This window comes from Monodelphis domestica, chromosome 2 (assembly GCF_027887165.1).
Source record: "Monodelphis domestica isolate mMonDom1 chromosome 2, mMonDom1.pri, whole genome shotgun sequence".
Classification (NCBI taxonomy): domain Eukaryota; kingdom Metazoa; phylum Chordata; class Mammalia; order Didelphimorphia; family Didelphidae; genus Monodelphis; species Monodelphis domestica.
The window spans coordinates 24,940,812-24,960,016 of record NC_077228.1 but is presented as its reverse complement, the minus strand read 5'-3'; the positions used below and the strand labels follow the sequence as shown (position 1 = coordinate 24,960,016).

Genomic DNA, 19,205 nt, shown 5'->3' with positions numbered 1-19,205 from the left:
CAAAAAAAGTCAGGATATAGTCTATAGGGAAGATGTGGTCTGCCATAGAAAATTGCCTCTGCCCTCCGATTCCCTTCTTGTTTTCATCAAGAGTATCTTTGAGGGGGAAGCTGAGTAGCTCAGTGGATTGAGAGCCAGGCCTAGAGACGGGAGGTCCTGGGTTCCAATCTGACCTCAGACACTTCCTAGCTGTGTGACCCTGGGCAAGTCACTTGACCCCCATTGCCTAACCCTTACCATTCTTCTGCCTTGGAACTAATACACAGTATTGATTCCAAGATGGAAAGTGAGGGCTTAAAAAAAAAAGAATGTCCTTGAGATGTGTAGGTACCATTTTGATAAATATTTTAGAAACGGGAAAATAGGTATCTGAGTTGGTATTTGCAGCTATCTTTTTGGGCACCTTGTTTTGGTAATAATATGATCTATGAGAGGCAGCTGGGTAGCTCAGTGGGTGGAGAGCAAGGTCTAGAGACAGGAGGTCCTGGGTTCAAATGTGACCTTAGATAGTTCCTAGCTGTGTGACCCTGGGCAAGTCACTTAACTCCCATTGCCTAGCCCTTAGTGGTCTGCTGCCTTAGAACCAATACACAGTATTGATTCTAAGACAGAAGGTGAAGGATTAAAAAAAAGATTTTAGAGATCAGAAAATGGGTATCTGAGTTGGTATTTATTGCTATTTTTCTGGGCACTCTGAATTGGTAACAATATGATCCATGAGGGACCGCTAGGTGGCTCAGTGAATTGAGAGCCAGGCTTAAAGATGGGAGGTCTTGGGTTCAAATTTGACTTCAGATACTTCTGGGCTGTGTGATCCTGGGCAAGTCACTCAACTCCATTGCCCAGCCCTTATTGCTCTTCTACCTTAGAACCAATACACAGTTCTAAGACAGAGGTAAGTCCTGAAAACAAAGCAAACACCATGATCTGTGATATTTTCCACTTTTTAAAGACTTTTCCCCTCTTTGAGATCTTAAGAATAAGTCAGTGCTTGCCAAACCCTCATCTCTAGCATGAATTTCTTCTGTTTCTGTTTAATCAAGCTCATTTCCTCTCTGCCATTTCCTATTCCCCAAACCTTAAAGCTTTATATAAATGTGAATTATCATTATTTTTTAGTGGTTGTTCACAGGGACCAACATGGTGTCCCGTATAGACGCCGGCTGTGGGACCTGAACAAGCTGCTTCACTCCTCAGTCATTCTTCCACGGCTAAGTTGCGGGATAGCCACTGATCTACCGATTTCCTCACTTGGGGGTTCTTCATCCCAATACACGCCTAACTGCAACGCTCCCTCCCCATTCACCTCCCCAAGCTCCCTCTTTCCAAACCAAAGGGTACAAGAATTCAAATGTGGTGGTTTTCCAGGCCCCCAGGAAATACATATGGGAGAAACCCATCCTGCCGGTGACCGTTCGGAGGCCCTCGGCATTGATTTTCAATAGATCTCAGGGGAAAGGGTCAAAATTAGGGAAAAGATTATAAGTGGCATGACTGAAAAAAGCGATTGGGCATCTCCGGGAGGATCTGGATGGGAATGGTCTATGCACACCTAACTTGCATCCTTGATGAACACTTGAACAAAGTGAGTTTTTTTGCTAAGGATTTCCTCCATCAGAATACATATTTGTGGTCACACAACTGAGTAAAAGTTGTAGAAAATACAGAATCTGTTTGGATTATGATTTGTTGGCGGAGAATAAGTATTTGATGTTGGCGAGCCAAGAACAGTGTCTGGGAAGGCTCCTTCCTCTAGCAAGGGGTATCCTGTGGGCAAACAAGATTCTCTGATGGGAAAAACCACACTAACCCTCAGAGTACGAAGACTACACGAGGCCTGGAACGCGGGGATGGGCGGTAACTCGGGGCATTTCTCTCTTCCCTCTGGACTCTGCATCATTGCTTCATGAGATTTCTTGATTGGTTAGTCTAGTGCTGGAGGGGGATTCCTTACGGATGGGAGGGCCCTTGAGGGCCACAAGATGGTACCCAGTCCCGGAACAGTAGTTAAGAGAAGCGAGTCTGAGCATTCACACAGGAAACACACACAGGATGAGATGGGCACGTTAGGAGAGAGATTTGTCCTTCGGGGCCTAAATGGAGGGCAGGCACTCTAGATGGACTATTGAGAACGCTATTAGAGGGTCAGCAGTCCAGGAGGCCTTTGGTCACTGTCTCTGCTCTTCCAAAGAGCCTGAGCTGCTCCCACCGCAAACCCCCCTTTTTAACATCCATCTCAAAGGCTAGCGATTGCTCAACCCTGGAGGAAACAGATTGCCTGTGATGCAAAGGACACTGGGAGGGCCCAGGTGCTGCGAGTGGGCCGCCATGTTTTACCCAGCATGATTGGCAAGAGAGACATAGTGGAAAGATGTCAGGAAGGGCCTGGAGGACTGGAAGCGGGGAAGGGCAGTCAGGGAGGGACAGGGATGGTCTGGGAACCCAGGGAAGGCCTTCGGGGCATGCTCTTTGGAGGATTAATGGAAGTAATAGGGACAAGAATGACATCAGATGAAGTGATGTGGGCTGATTGCAATATGCTCCAGGAAAGGGGGTCCTGACACGGATGAAGCCCATTGAAGGAACCATGAATAGACCGAAAAATGGCGGACGTCGTAGGCTGGACCACCATCTCTCACACAGTCCTTCTGGTCAAGAGGGAGGAGTACAGGTCAGTAGATCTGGAGTTGGTGAAAGAATACATCTAAAGAGTCTTAGTCACTGACGGCAGCTGGGCGGCACAATGGATAGTGCCAGGCATGCAGTCAGGAAGACTCATCTTCCCGAGTTCAAATCTGGCTTTAGAAAATGACTAGCCGAGTGACTCTGGTCAAGTCACCATGCTCTGCTTGCCTCAGTTTCCTCCTCTGTAAAATGAGCTGGAGAAGGAAATGGCCAACCACTCCAGCATCTCTGCCGAGATACCCCCATGGGACCAGGAAGAGTTGAGCACAAATGAAGGAACCCAACCACAACAGGCGAATAAAGCGATGGCCTTGGCAATAGGAAGACCCCAGTTCAAATGCTGCCTGTTGTGTACTGGTTTTGTGTCCAAGGGCAAGCCGTGTACACTTTCCCAGCCTCAGATTCCTCACCTGTGAAACGGGGATACTAATAGCCCCTGCCTCACGCTGTTGTTTCAGGGAACAGATAAGCGTAAAGTGCATAAATGAGGACTATGTTTTTCCTGTTGTTGATACTGAAAAGGGGGGGCGGGGGAAGCTAGGTGGCTCAGCGGAGACTTCTTCGCTGTGTGACCCTGGACAAGTCACTTGGCCCCCACTGCCTAGCCCTCAACGCACAGTATTGATTCTAAGCTGGAAGGGACACGAGAAGAGGATGGTGGGATGGAGGCGGGTTGCCCCGGGGATGGAGCCTCGAGATTGCACTGAGATTTGGGGACACCCTCCAGACGGGGAGGTCCGTGTGCACAGACACAAGCATGGTAGGACCACAGGCACACACGCACGCGATGTGCCGCGTGTCTACCCTTCTGAGAACACTTTCTGTTCTCCGCTTCCTTTCTCCCGCGGCCTCAGAGGCGCTCCTGACGGCGATTGGGGGGCCGGGAGAGGAGCCCCCCCGAAGGAGGGGAGGAGCTCCGGGCAGGCTCCGTCCGACACAAAGAGGGGCAGCGGCACGTTTCCAGTTTTTAATGCTTTCTTGTAAAACGGAACCTATAAAACCCGGTGAGGAAGGACGTCGTTCTGTACAATTTATATACATGAGGTCTGCGATCTTCAAATTAAAAACAAGTCCGGAGAGTTCCGAGGAGGCTCCCGGCCCTGTCGGGCATCGCGGGGAGGCTCGGCCCGGGCGCTGCGGGCGCCCCTTGGGCCGCGGCTCCCCGGCGGGACTTAGTGTTGGGGCGGGAAGTCGGTCCGTGTGGACGGGGCTTGCTGGAGCTCATACGGGCTCCCGGCCCGGCTACATGTGCGGGCCTGGAAGGCCAGGCTGGGGACAAGCTTGGATACAATGGGGGGGAGACGGCCGGCCGGCCCTTAGGTGTCGGCGTAGATGGAGGGGAGGGAGTTCAAGCAGGGCTCGTAGGGGCCGCCGGGGAAGAAGCCGCTGTCGTCGGGGCTGCCGGAGGCCGCTTCCTGGGGGCCGCACGGGGCGTCCGACAGGGTGTCGTAGCCTGCCCGGAGAGAAGGGAAAAGAGCGGGAGGTCAGTCGGGCGAGCCCCAGAGGGGACGATTCCTGCCGCCGGGAGCCAACGTGGACGGGGAGACGCATTCCGAGAGGGCTCTGAGGGGCGCCCAGTGATTTCTAAAAGGCTCTCGCGTGGCGGGAGGATCTCTGTGATCCCCATTTTACAGATGGGTAAACTGAGGTGGCCCAGCGGCACCCAGCGAGGACGTGTCTGAGGCTGGATCTGAACTCTTCTCGGCCCCGTCTTTCACCCCCCGGGGCCTAGAGCTGGCACTGCCCCCCGCGTTGTCTGCGGCTCGCAGCGTTCCCGCATCCTCTGGGGCCGGGAGCGAACCATCCTGGTGATGGCACTGCCTCCCCTATTACATTTGTTGTGATGGCTACGAGTGGGTGACACACGTCATTCTTAGACTCGGGGAAGCCAGACCGCCCAGGAGAGGTCACAGGGAGGCGGCTTCAGGCCGCAGAGCCTGGCACCGGGCGGGCACTTCGGGGGCGGCGGCGTTACCTTGGGCCGGTAAGGGGGCGCCGAGGGGGTGGTAGCCGTTGGACCGCAGAGGATTAAAGCCGTGGGGCTCTCCCGCCAGGCCGTCCCCGCCGCTGCCGGCCGGCCCCACGGCCCTGTAGCAGTCGCCGTAGTGGAAACAGTTCTGGATGGAATGGAAGCTGCCTTGGTAGCCTGGGGAGGAGCACAAGGAGGGACCAGGGTGGGGTGAGCAGGCTCTGCCGGGTAACTCCCCCCACTCCTGGGGGCTGGTGCGGGGAGCTGCCTTGGGGAGCCCAGGGGGATGGGCTGAGGCCTCACTTGGTGCGAGTAACAAGGTCACATTTTGTGGCTTGAACCATGACTTCACCCTAACTGCTTTTCTGCCTTGGAACTGGTATTTAATATCAATTCTATAAAGGACTGGGGGGCGGGGGGAGGCAACCAAGAGGGCCTTTGGGTGGCTTTATGGATTGAGAGCTGGGGTTAGAGATGGGAGGTCCTGAGTTCCGGGTGACCCTGGATAAGTCACTTAACTGCCTAACCATTCCCGCTCTTCTGCCTTTGGACCAATACTTGGTATTGATGAAAGGTGAGGTTTTAAAAAAGAAAAAACAATGCCAATGCCAGCTACTCTTCTGATTTCCTCTCTTCTCTTGCTTATCTCTCTCAGCCCCCTGAACTCCCATTTTCAAAGTTTATTCTCCAGGCCCGAATGTCCTCACTCTCTGTTCAGAGGATTCCAGTCTCCATAACCACCACCGGTGGGGGCTCTTTTCTCACCAGCCGGTTCATACCTCAGGTTCATTTCCTGAAGACATCAAACCCATCTCCCTAATGCTTTTTTGGGTTTAACACGTGAATCCAAACACAGAATTCCAGGTCTCCCTACTAATGAAGACCAAGAACCGCTCTGTAGCCAGGGTACCAGAAAGGTAAGTCACTTTTGCCCAAAGCAGGCAGGATGTGGTCGTGTCTTTTCGGCTACGAGTCCAGCCCTTTCCCACTACAGATACTGGACACGCCAGTCGTCTCTATTCTCAGAAGGTGTCCATTTAGATTTCTGGCCTTTGTGATCCTGGGAAAGACCCTTAACCCAGCTGGGCCTCAGTCTCCTTATTTGTAAAAACGTGTAGTTGGACCTCTGGGCCTCTAAGGCCTGTCCCAAGCAGTCCCCAGCCCGCCTTGTTCAGGGCCATCACGAGGCCGTTAGGCTTCAAGAGAGCCACCAGGGAGAACGTTTCAGGGGCCCGATCATGTTCCCCTCTAAAATATCAACCCTGTGGCAAACTGGCTCAGCTTTCTTCCTCTGGGTTCACACCTCCCTAACCTCCGTCCAGCCCCGCAAGCATTCCTCAGAGTGGCCAGGAAGCGGCCAGAGCCTCGTGCCTGGAGGTGCATGATGGGACCAATCCATCCGGGAAGGGCTCAGCGGAACAAGCGCAGAGGCCAGTGTGGGCTCTGGAGGGGGAGGCTCCCTCCATCACGGCCACCAGCCCCTGCAGGCAGCGGGGAAGGCAATGAGCAGGCGAGGCCTGGCCCCACAAGGAAGTGTGGCTTTCCTCCCCGAGATCCCAGAGCTGTAAAGTCTGCCTGTAACCGTTTCCAACCCCAGGTCGGCCTGCAGGCTCGTTCCTGCTGCTGGCAGGGCTCCTCGCATCCATCCCCCTGTGGTTTGAGGGTGATTTCACTTGTTAGAGGAACATAATCAGCCATCATTTGGGGATATCATAAATCCAGGCAGAGCTAAGCCTCTCCAATTGAGGCCATGATGGGCCGTCAAGCTCAGTTAAAATAAAATATCAGGGCTGGGAGGGGCCTTCCAATAGGGAAAGAGAATTCTCTGGGTCCTTAGAACAGGGGGTGTCAGGCTGGGAGGGGCCTTAGAACAGGGACTGTCAGAGGGGGAGGGGCCTTAGAACAGGGGTTGTCAGGGGGAGGAGCCTTATAACAGGGGTTGCCAGAGGGGGAGGGGCTTATAACAGGGCGTGTCAGAGGGGGAGGGGTCTTAGAACAGGGGTTGTCTGAGGGGGAGAGGCTTAGAACAGGAGTGTCACGGCTGGGAGGGGTCTTAGAACAGGGAGTGTCAGAGGGAGGGACCTTAGAACAGGGGTTGTCAGGGGGAGGGGCCTTAGAACGGGGGTTGCCAGAGGGGGAGGGGCTTAGCACGGAGAGTGTCAGAGGGGGAGGAGTCTTAGAACAGGGAGTTTCTAGGATGGGAGGGGCTTAGAAGAGGGGATGTCAGAGAGGGAAGGGCCTCAGAACTGGGAGTTTCAGAGGGGGAGGGGTCTTAGAAAAGGGAGTGTCAGCAGGGGAGGGGCTTAGCACAGGGAGTGTTTGAAGAGGAAGAAGCCTTAGAACAAGGAATGCCAGAGCTTGAGGGGTCCTTAGAATAGGGCAAGAGCACAGAGGGTGTTAGGGTTTGGGATCGCCAGTAAACTCAGTATGGCCCCAGGTTTCGGATGGTGATGAGCCCCCATCGGGGCATGCTCAGGGAGCAGTCAGGCATTACTCTTACCTTGCGGGGCCAGAGGAGGTGCTGCTGCTGCTGCTGGGTTCTGGAACGCTTGGTACGGCTTGCTAGAAAGTGTGGGGAAGGGCTGCCCCCCAGGGGGATGGGTCTGTGCAGGTGGCAGGGGGTGTTTCTGCAGCAGGGCAGGCGGGATGAATGCTTTCAGAGGAGTGAGGATGTTTGGAGTGAGTCTGGGGAGGAAACAGAAATTGGTGAACTGACCGACGGGAAGGAAGGCTCAGAGGTGTCCATGTCGGAGTTTCTTTCAAGATCTTTGGCTAGAAGAAACCTCGATTTCTGCCGATGTCAAGTTGCAGATTTGTAAAAGCCATTAGGAGAAAGAAAGAAGGAGCAGAAGTTAGAAGAGCCAATACAATGAATGCTGGAGTGGTCTGAAGGCTCGGAGAGGGCTTCTGGGTGGCACATGATGCCCAAAGGAATGTATGAGGACTGCTGCCTCTGACATTCTTCGTTCTAAAGTCCCTTTTAGTTTGACATTCGATGATCTGGATTCAATGTCCTATTTTCTAGAACCCCTTTACCTCTGACAATTTATGTTCTGGAATCTCTGGGTTCTCACATTATATTTGCTAAAGCCTCTCCCAGTTCCAACCTCCTCTAAGTAATCTTTTATGTTCTGATTCACTATTTTTTGTTCTAGGATCTCTTCTAGTTCTGACATTGTTCTAGGCTCTCCTCGCCCCATCTCTTGTCCCATTTTATGAACCTGCATTACCAGGATTTAGTCTCAAAAATGCCCCTTCCTCTTGGCTGTCCCATAACTCCTAGGAGTCTTAATGAAGGCCTCTCCTAAGCTGCTGGGTTCTTTCCGAAGCCCTCCCTTTTCAAAGAGCAATAATCCTGGAGGGACTGGCTGATCCCCAGGCATGAGCGAACCCTCTTCTTCCCAGCCCAGCTTGTCTTCATCACTCTGGGTAATAAGACTAAAAATGTCTAATCACTGTCTGGCTGCACAAGCGGCAAACTCATTAGCACTAATGACTGGGCTCAGATACGAAGTTTCGGGTTTCAATTTGTTTCAATCAAGTGAGTATTTCCCTCTCTGCCAGTGAGAAGGCCAACAGAGGGCTCCTCGGCCTGGAGGCTGGAGGCGAGGCCTGAATCCCCGCAGGCCTCCACGTCAGCTGCCCCGGCCTCAAGGAGCTGTCACAGTTTGCCATGAACTGTTCTCCCCTGAGCCAGCTGCCAGAGGAAACTCTGAAGTCACCAGAGTGAATGGGAACGGGGAGGGAAAGGAGGGAGGCCAAGGGGCTCTGGACTGAGATTTTGGGAGCTGGGCAAGAATTGGGGTTCTGCTACTTACTAGCAATTTGATCTTGGGCAAGTCATTTCCTTTCCTGGTCCTCAGTCTCCATATATGTAAAATCAATGTTTGACTAAATGATTTCTATGACTCCTCCCAACTCTGATATTCTGTGGCCCAAGAACCTTCCCACCTCCAACATTCAAGGCTCTAAGGAGGCTCGAGACTCAATGTTCTGTGTTCTAGAGTCCCATCGAGCCCTGGCATTGTATACGCTGACCCTCCATACTAGTAAGAGTTTGCTCGTGCAGCCTCTGGAGCATCAGGTTTGGGTAGATGAAAAGCTAAGTCTGTCCTCTCAGGTATTTTCTGTCTCCGTGTCTATGACTGACTCAAACTCACATAACTGAGGTTCTGTCCAACTCTGACACGGAACAGTGTTGGTGATCATTGGTGACACAGACGTCTCAGATGGGAACCAGCATAGCCCTGAATGAATGCATGGATGGATGGAAGAATGGATGGATGGAAGGATGGATGGATGGATGGATGGGTGGATAGATAGAAGAATGAATAGATGGATGGATGGATGGATGGATGGATGGATGGATGGAAGAATGAATGAATGGATGGATGGATGATTGCATGGATGGATGGATGGATGGATGGATGGATGGATGGAGGAATGCATGGATGGATGGATGGATGGATGGAGGAATGCATGGATGGATGGATGGATGGATGGATGGATGGATGGATGGATGGATGGATGGATGGAAAAGTATCATTTACTGTGAACTGTGTTGGGACCTCTCTGGGCTATTTCCATAACGCTGACATTCACGTCGAGTTCCTTAGGCAATGGCTATATCAGTTTTAAGATATTCTTGGGGTCCACACTCCTGCAGCTGGCTCAAGAACCCCATGGTTGCCTTCCCTTTACTCTAGTCATTCAGGTTCACCATTCTCTAAGTCTATGAAAGAAATCAATGAGGGGAGATTTCAAAGGCTACCTCTTGGAGGTAGAAGAGAAGAGGAGGAGGAGGAAGAGGAAGAAGAGGAGGAAGGAGAAGGAAGAAGAGAAGGAGGAAGAAGAGGAAGAGGAATAAAAAGAGGAGGAAGAGGAGGAAGGAGATGGCGGTTGCTTTGGGAACTCTCGTAGTCAGTCGTGAGATAAATGACAATGAGTTCTTGGCTCCCCCTCCAGTACGTGGTTTCAGCTGTTGGGGAGGTCTGGTTCTGGTTACGGGCTTCAGAGCTTTGTAAAGCAAACGATGCAGTGTTCGTTTGTGTAATAGATTAGAGCCAGGGCTGGCTCCCCCCATGAAGCTGAGACACAATGAAGGGGAGATTCTTTGGGTCCTCTGAAGGCCTATAAAAACGGTGCCGCTGCTGAGTTATGCATGCCCTACGGAGAGTCACTGTTTCCCATAGACAGTCACGGGAAAAGTACAAGAAAAAAATTCTTTTTTTAACAGTTTCTGTCTTTCTTTATGCCCCCAGCACTTAGCACAGTGCTTGGCACCCAGGAGGTACTTAATCTCTGCTGGCTGACTTGACGCGTTGACACACAAGAAATGTTTCTCTACTTTTTCCGCGACGGACGCTCTATGAGGCTGGTCATTGTTAGCCAAGAGCCGGTCTGTGCACTGACATGGAGGCAGCTCAGAATAACCGATCTGGCATCAGTGACTTTCTCTCTCATCCCTCAGCCTGGCAGTCAGAGCAGAGGAAGGCAGTCCCGGTTCTCCTCCACGTGTTGCCCCAACTCACCTCTTGATGGGGAATGGATCCCCCTTGCTAGAGGCCTTCAAGCAAAGCCAAGCCCTCCTCTTCCCCTCAAGAGGAGACAGGCTGTCCCTTCATTAAATGGCAGGAGAAAATTAGAGGCTCTTTCTCTGAGATAAATGAATGAATGGTTAAGTGGGGAGTGTTTCTAGCCAAGTCATGGGGCTGGCAGCCACCTTCCTAGGCAGGGAGAGGTAAGCGGTGTAGACACTCTTCCTGGGAATGTGGCCCTGAAAGGAGGAGGGATACAGGGCAAGAGCTTCACAAGAGACTTTCTCAAGGCTGGAGTGCTGAGACAGGGATGCACAGCAGTGATCCCTCCGGATTGCAGGCTGGTGAGTGGAGGGGCAGTGCGAGCCTGTGAGTCAGAGTCTAGCCTTATCTCCTGCCCCAGGCAGGGGCATCCAGCCCGCATCTTGGGACGAGGAGATGCTACTTATCAGCTGCTGGAGAGCAGAGATGCTTAGGAAATCCTTCCTCTCCATGACCTCCAGGATCAAACACTGAATTCCTCTTGTCGGCATTTTGTGAGATTTAAAATGGTTGAGGTCTTAAACTGTAGTGAGTTAAAATGGTGGAAGATATAAATTGTGATAGATATAAGAGAGGGTGAGTAAATTTGACCACAGAAATATGTTTCACTACAGTGTCTTGGTTTTTAAATCAAATATAAGGTGGTCGCCAGGGAAATATTCCCAATTATTCAAATACCCAAGTCAACTCGGTTTTATAGAGATTTTTAATTAATAATATAATGAGGAATTAGAGAAAGAGAGAAAGAGTAGGAAAGGAATAATTATGAAGGGCCTCAAGCCAATATGGCCTAGACCTGAGTCTTAAGAGAGAGAATCAGTCAGTCAGTCTTTTATCACTCACCACAAGGTCTGCCTAAACAAGGATTCTAGTGACACCAGGCCAGCTCCATCTCAGCTAACTTCACCAGAGAGCCTTTCAGCCAGAGACTGTTCCAAAAGGCCTCTCTCCAGAGCCTCCAGAGGGACAGAGTCCCCTTAGAGGAGCTCCAGGGAGACCTCCTTAGAGATTGTCCTCCAAGAAATTCCCTTCTCCAGAGCCTCTCTCAAGAGATTCTTCCCAAGCAATCCTCATCAAGATCCTCCAAAAGGAATTCTCCAAAAGGATATCTATCCTCAAGAGATTCTGCTTTTTATTATATAGGGGGTTTTCTCTCATGTAACCTCCCCTAAGTCCCTACATCTACCAATCACTGTAGATGCTTTCCAAAGGACTGCCCATCTAAATTCCTGCTAAGTCGACCAATCTCCTCAGTAAGTCTGAATCAGAAAAAATGCTTCTGTGTCAACTAATCTCATCAAGAGAAAACCTGCCCAACCTTTATAGGTACCTAGCATCCCATTGTATCAATTCTAAAAACAGGCCTGGCTCAAAGAACTCCTTGCCTTATTATAAGCATGGGTCCAAGTACTTTTATTGTTTAGCCAGGAGTTTTCTCTCCTAAAGCAGTCTTAAGTACGGGTAGAGTAGGAGTCCTCCAATAGCAAGGAGTTTTCTCCCCTAAAGCAGTCTTAAGTACAGTTGGAGTAGAGGTCCTCCCATTTCTGATCCTGGCGAGTTCTCACATCAAAATGGGGAATGTTTCTCAGTAGGGAATTTGTTCCAATTAAGAATTCCCTGATGGGAAAATTTTTAACATTCACAAGTCTGAGAGATTTCAAGATTTACAATTTCAAGTTCTTCCCAACTTGGCTCCCGCCTGCTCTTCTTCACAAACGAGTCTAGCCATATGGGCCCATCTGCTCTTCCTCCACATGATCCTCCATCTCCAGCCTCCCTGCCTTTGTACCAGCTGTCTGTCGCTCCAGGCCTGGAGTGCTCTCCCTCCTCTCTACCAGGGACTCTCCATGGAATCTCCAGTGCGTTCCTTTTCCTCCCTGAGGAATGGGAGTTATGATTCTGAAGGAACTGGAGTGGGAGGCGACTGAGAGGAATGGCGCCATTCCTGGTGCCAATGGCTCTGCTCCTCTTTCTCGGGGTCTCTGCCCCACAGCTCAGCCCCGAGTTCTCGGAAGTGTCTCGCGGCTCTCTGTCTGTTTTGGGGTGCTTGTACAAGCAGCACCTGGCATGTGAGAGGCTCTCAGTGACTTTGCTAATCGAGCGACTGACCGAAGGACCGACAAGAGGGATGGAAGGAGACAGAGCGGAGAAATGGGGCTGACTGCGGGTCCAGCCGTCTGTCCCCTGCACCATCCAGTTAGGATTCTTTGGGTCAAGCTCGATCTGGCTTCAGACCCAGGCCTTGAAGATCTTCCCATTCAGTGTGTCCCTGATCCTCTAGGATTCCAGGCCTTCCATTTCATGTACATTCTGTGCCAGCGTCCTCTTGGTTAGACCCGAGTCGGTGCCACTGGTATCCATGGAGCCACCTAACTGCACCACTCAAGCCTTTTTGATTCTGGACACAGGACAGTATGTGCTTTACTACATGGGCTCCCTCCATGACATTATAAAAGGTTAGGAACCCTTAAATCAGGATATTTAAGGTCACCCAGTCAATCAACAAACATGTATTAATAGTGCCTACCATCTGCCAGGCACTGTGCTAGGTGCTGGGGATGGATATAAAGGCCAAAATGAAATGGTCCCTGCCCTCAAGGAGCTTCTATTCTTTCAGGGCCTTCTCCAGCTTGGCTATTCCATAGGAAGCTATCAGTTTAGTAGAGGGATAGATCACTGGAGTCAAGAGTCCTGAATTCTAATCCTGCCTCTGACACTTACTAGCCATGTGACTGTGGATAAATTATTTAAGAATATTCTATGTTCTAAAATTCTCAACTCAAATGACTTTGTTCTCAGTGCCCTCCCAGCCCTGACCCCTCCTTCTAGATCCCTCCCAGCCTTGACATTCCCAGTTCTGAGGCCCCTCCCCCTATGACACTATTCTAAACTCTTCCCAGGCCTGACACTCCCTATTCTAAGCTCCTCCCAGGCCTGACACTCCCTGTTCTAAGCTCCTCCCAGGCCTGACACTCCCTGTTCTAAGCTCCTCCCAGGCCTGACACTCCCTGTTCAAAGCTCCTCCCAGGCTTGACACTCCCTGTTCTAAGATCCTCCCAGCCCTGACACTCCCTGTTCTAAGCTCCTCCCAGGCCTGACACTCCCTATTCTAAGCTCCTCCCAGGCCTGACACTCCCTGTTCTAAGCTCCTCCCAGGCCTGACACTCCCTGTTCTAAGCTCCTCCCACCCCTGACACTCCCTGTTCTAAGCTCCCTCCCAGCTCTGGAATCCAATGTTCTAGGCTCCTGTCCAACTCTGGAATCCAGTATTCTGAGGGCTCTCCAAGCTCTGAGATTCTGTGCCAAGGTGAAGTCAGTAAAGACATTCTACAAACCTAAATCATTAACAAAACAAATGAGCTCTTACTGCAGAGAGACCCATTTCTTCTCTGTACTCATGTAAACTGGGAAGGAGGCACGAACAGGAGAGTTGAGCGTCTTACAGCCGCTTTGTCCCTCTCCCTTTTCAAGGTGTTAAAAATTTGAAATTAGTGTGTGCTCCTAAGGCCTCCCTCCCAAAGGTGCAAACAGAAGGGAGGTCGTTCTCTAGAGCACAGGCTGTAAGTCAGCTCTATCAGCATTTATGAGACACCTACTGTGTGCAAGGCTCTGGGGCCACAAAAGAGAGGAAAGACAGGTCCCCAGCCCCTGTGGGGAAACACAGAGACGCTGGCAAAGATTGTGACAAAGGGAGGGAGATGAGACAATGAGAGCAAACAGAATCTTCCACTTGGGTACAAAAAGTCATTTTACACGTATGGAAGGGGATGGTTGAGTTTTAGCTATGTAGTGTCCGTGTCTGGGTTTGCTTGGTCCTCACTTCCTGCTGTTTGCCCCCTCTCTGATGCATTAACTCAGGGAAAGGCAACAGCACGCCCAGTCTTGGTTAAGCGATGGCTGCTTCTCCTAAAGTATTTCTGCATACATTGTGCCCAATCCTTTTCCCATCTGACTTCCTCGAAGGCGTGTGCCTAGTGAGGGATCTCTAGCTCAAAGGCTAGGGGTGTTTTATTTGCTTTTTCAGCATCACACCCGGAATATTTGGACCAATTCATGGCTCTGCTGGACCCGTCTTCTGTCGGCGCATCCTACACTATTTCTGTCTTTAGCCATCTTTTCCCAGTTTGTTGGGTATGGGGTGAAACCTCAGCATTGTTTTCCCTTGCATGACTTTGGGGGCAGTCTTCCACATGGCTATTTATAGTCTGGAATTCTTCTGATCACTTGTTATTTCTATCCTTTGGGAAAGTTCTTGGTCTTGGGTTATCAGGCACTTATCAAAGATATTTGAGGAAAAGAGTTTTCCCCCCAAGCACAGTTTCCCTTCTAATTCTGGCTGCACTGATTTTGTTTGTGCAAAAGCAGTTCAATTTTATGTGGTCATCAGGATCTAATTTATCCTTTGTTTTTCTTTCTGTTCCTTGGTTTGTCCGGAATGTTCCCCCAAGCTCACTCATATTCTAAGGGCAAAGTGGGTCGTTCACAGGAGGGTGGCCATGAGGGACCGGAGAATGGCCCATGAAGCTTTTCATTACATAGGCCACATCAAGGCAATCACAGACCTACTCTCTGGGTGTAGAGGGCAGGGGGTGGGACTTGGAGCCAGGAAAGTCTGAATTAGAATTCTGCCTTAGACACTTACAAGCGGTGTCACCACTGGGCAAACCATTTAAGCCTTCCTGGCCTCCATTTCCTCATCTATAAAGTGGGCATAATCTGGCGCCAATCTTACTGGGCTGTAAAAAGGATCAAATATTTGTAAATTTGCAAAGGATAATATGTATTAAGTGCTCTACAAATCATAAAGCACCATAAAAATGCTAGCTATTAAGATGGTAGACTCCGTTCAAGAGGATTAGTGGGCATGCGAGGTCTGCCTCTGCTCCTTTAGCTGGGCGGCGCCAGGAAGTCACTTTGTTTTTCTCAGATCTAGTTTCACATTGGTGTAAAAGGTAGAATAACTGTTGCTCTAACTCGCAGGCTGGAAAGAGCACTGGATTTGGAGGGAGAAGCCTGCTGGAATTCTAACCAGCTGGCTTCTAAAGCAGAAGGACTGAGCCCAGGCTGAGCTGGAATACCGAAGGATGCGCAGACCTCCCGTTGGCTTTTTTGAACTTTTCCTTCCCCAAAGTGAAGGCCTTCCAGGGGGGAGACGGGGCTTCTGGCATCTTGTGTCCCTGTGGGTCGGTTGGTCTAAATGTCTATTGACTCCTTTGTGGTCTTTGCTCGTTGTAGGGGAAGGTGGATCATGACACTTGAGTTCCTAGCAGCGGCCAGGGGCCCCGAGCCCGCCCCCCCCCCCCCACCTCCGCCTCTGTCTGGGGGCAGGGACTCAGGATGAACCTGAGATCCCGATGCGTCCCGGCGCTTCCTGCTCTGACAGTTGACCCCCGGGGGCCGCCGAGCCTCCCGGGAGCCCTCGGCTTGTTTTCCCATCCTCAGCCCCTCCGATGAAGATTTAGCGCCTTCACAAGCGGCTGCGGTTAAACAGAACCTGCCCTTGTTCACAGCAGACGCCTTCCCGTGTGTTGAAAGCGCGCGGTGCGACCTGAAGTCCTAAGAATGAGAGGGAACAGCGCGGAGCAGGTCCGCCGGGGAGGCCCAGCCAGGCCCAAGCTAAACACACATAAATTAACAGAAAGTGACGCGTGCTGGCCCACGGCGGGCCCGGCCCTCCCCCCTCACAGACACCCAAGCAACCCTGGACCGAGGCCCGAGCGCCGGGACAAATCTGTTCTGTGATGCCGTCCGAGCCTCAGAGCGCGGGGAGCCGACGAGAGGATTCTAGCGTCTCGGGAGCCCTCGGGAGGAGCCCTCGGGAGCGCAGCGCTGGACTGGACATCGGCTTTGGCAAGAGGGGCCGGCCCGGGCCTGAGGAGTCCTTTTGTCCCCCGCTGGGGGAGGTCTTGGCCGCTCATGATTCACACTGGGGGCCGGCACGAGGGGCCCGAGCGGAGGCATCCCGGCTTGTCGTCACCCGGCGCACAGCCGTCAGCGTTCTTTACGTGCACTTACCCAGGAATGCAGGCCCCGGGGATGGAGGAGGCGGTGCTGGGCACCGGCGAAGGCGGCTGTTTGTTGTCTTTACCGCCGCGGGGTTTGTGAAGCAGCAGCAGGGACGGGCCACCGGAGGAGCGGCTCGCAGGGCAGGCCGAAGCCCAGGGTAGATTCTGCCCCGCGGGGACGGGTCAGGCTAGTCCCGCTCTGGCCTCCCCTCCTCTCTCAGCGCTCTCGCCCATCGCCTGGACGCGCAGGCCGGAATGCTAACGTACTCCCAATGGCACTGAGAAGCGCGGGTCAGACTGGGTGAGGTGACCCAGGCTTCACGAGGAACCGACACTCATTTCAAAGGACGAGTCTCCAAAGGACACACGGCGATACGGACAGACAACTCGTGAAAGAAGAAGCAAAAATGATACATAACGACCTAAAAACGTTTATCCTCGCTAATAATAGTCAAAGGAATTCAAATGAAAACAGTTCGGAGGCATCATCTCACGACTTTCTCATTCTAAATTCTAAAATTCTAATTCTAAAAAAACCCCAAACGATAAAAAGAAAAATACGTAATAAAAAAAGATAAAATCCATGCTGGTAAAGCAACAGGCCCCTACATACATTGCTGGTATTATTGCAAATTAGTTCAATGTTTTCTAAGTGTTTGGGAAGGACACAATGAATGCATCATGACAGTGTTCATATCCTTTGACCTTGTGACTCTCACTACGAACGTGCCTCTAGACCAGTCACTAAGATGGTGGGGGAGAGGCTCATACATAAATATTTAGAGCTGTATAGCTCTAAGTTACTGTTCGGATCCTTGGTGCTTCCCTGCGGCCTCTGATAAAAGATCAGTTCCTCAGGCTGACAATGAAGGCTCTTAGCAGTGCACAAAATTCTCCCTCCAAAACCAGCCCAAACTCCTAGTTGTTTCCTGAACTTCCATTCTTCGTCTCCAAGCATTTGTAGAAATCCTGTGCCATGTTTGTCATATCTTGTCTCTTGCCAATTCTTTCTCTGAGAACCCTTATCTTCCTTCCAGGCTCTGCTGAGAGGTCCTCTTCTTTGTGAAGTCTCCTTAGACCGTTCCAACCTTTTAGCTTTCTCCCCATCCATCATTAATTTCTCTATATGCAGGCTGATTTATATCTCCCATTGGTAGAAGGCAAGTGCCTTGAGGGCAGAGATTGCTTCATTTTGGGCCTTGTATGTCCAGTGCCTCGAACCTGGGAGTTGCTTAACAAATTATTTACTGAATTAAAATGTAAATGAGTCAATCAGGAGACTTGAAAAGGTGAAATGTTCCAAGTAGATAAGCAGAAAAGAAAATATAAATTGTACCTAATAACATCTAATACATTAAATCTTATTAATAACCAAATGAAATGAATTCTAAGGCACCACCTCAATCCATCCAATTGGTTAAAATAAGAAAATAGGAATAAAAAAATAAGAAATAAGAAAAAAAAATGACAACGTTCCATCACTTGGATAAACATATGTGCTTATACATTGCTGGTGTTATTGCAAACTAGAACAATATTTTTGGCATTACTCAGTGAAATGTCTACAATGGATCATACACCTTTAATTCAGTGATTTTGTTACTAGAAACATATTCTAAGGATGTTGTTAAAAAGAAAAAAAAGTCCCAGTCATATAAGGATATTTGTAGGTGAACTATTTCTACCTTCACTATGGCTAATTACACAAAATTGTAAATAACTGACGGTTTTGGAATGTCTGAAAAACTGTGGTCAGTCAACCTATGAGTGGCCTTCTTATTTCCTCGTCATCCTCACACTGCAATAACTTGTAACTTTGTCAATGTAGGCCCACTTTCTGACTCAGTCTCCTCATGGCTTGGGTGAGAGTTTCAGAAGGTTGCTAATGGCAAAAGAAAATGGTCTGGACTGGAGGAAGAGGAGGCCATGGAGAGTTAGGGGTGTGGGGGACCCCGGAGCTCACAGGGCCAAGCCTCCACTCATACAGTCTCCACCATAGCTCAGGCCCCAACTCCACACACACCTGGACTATTGCAATCACTGCTGGGGGTGGGGGTCAGTCCTGCTCAAGTCTCTCCCTCCTCCAATCCAATCTCTATTCAGACACTAAAGTGATCTTCAAGCCCAGGTCTGACCCTGTCACCCTGCCATCCCCAATCAGCCCCTCTGGCTCCCTATCCCTCCAGGATCAAATATAAAATCCTGTTCCGTGTTTAAAGCCCAAATCAATGCCAACCACTTTGAATATCAACTGTGGTGGGGATCTTGTTGCCTGATGAGACAGGCTGGTCTGTTTTCAGGGAGCCCACAATTTTCAGGATGGTCAAAGTAATCATGGGGCAGCTAAGTGGATAGCCCGCTAGGTCTAGAATCAGGAAGACCCACGTTCAAATCCAGCCTCAGATCCCTGCTAGCTCTATGACCCTGGGCAAGTCCCTTAAATTCTGTTGGCCTCAGTTTACTCCTGTGCAAAATGAGCTGAAGAAGGAAATGGGAAACCACTCCACAGTCTTGGCCAAGAAAACCCTAAATGGGGTTATAAAGAGTCAGACATGACTGAAAAAGATTGAACAACAAAATGAATGCTGATTTTCAGGTCAGAAAACCATTTCCAGGGGTTCGGGAGAGATTATGAAATGATCTACTTTTCTAGTCAACATTGTGGTAGGGGCAGATTGAGAGCCGGGCCTAGAGATGGGAGACAAATCTGGCCTCAGACACTTCCCAGCTGTGTGACCCTGGCCAAGTCACTTCACCTCCACTGGCTAGTCTTGACCACTCTTCTGCCTAATTATCTAAGATGGAAGGAAGGATTTAAAAAACCAAGCCAAACCATTAGGGTGCCATTAAGTCACGAGGTGGGACAAAGGACATCTGGCAATGTGGAAAGAATCTGTGAAGGTGGCTCCTGAGAGGGCAGCACCTTCTGCAGAGCCCTGGAGGAGAGAGAACTGGGGACAAGAGGCG

At 50.6% G+C, this 19,205-nt stretch overlaps 1 protein-coding gene across 1 annotated transcript in view; it reads right to left on the bottom strand.

Moving 5' to 3' along the window:
* Positions 1 to 4,692: 4,692 nt before the first annotated feature.
* LOC100618306 (zinc finger protein GLIS1-like) overlaps positions 4,693 to 19,205 on the bottom strand; it is a 32,051-nt gene continuing 17,538 nt past the window's right edge. Inside the window, exons 7-8 of the mRNA XM_056814598.1 lie at positions 7,155 to 7,339; positions 4,693 to 4,831 (exon numbers count right to left, since the gene is read on the bottom strand). Coding sequence (XP_056670576.1) covers positions 7,217 to 7,339 — 123 coding nt within the window. The 3' untranslated portion in view covers positions 4,693 to 4,831; positions 7,155 to 7,216. The remainder of the gene's footprint in view (positions 4,832 to 7,154; positions 7,340 to 19,205) is intronic.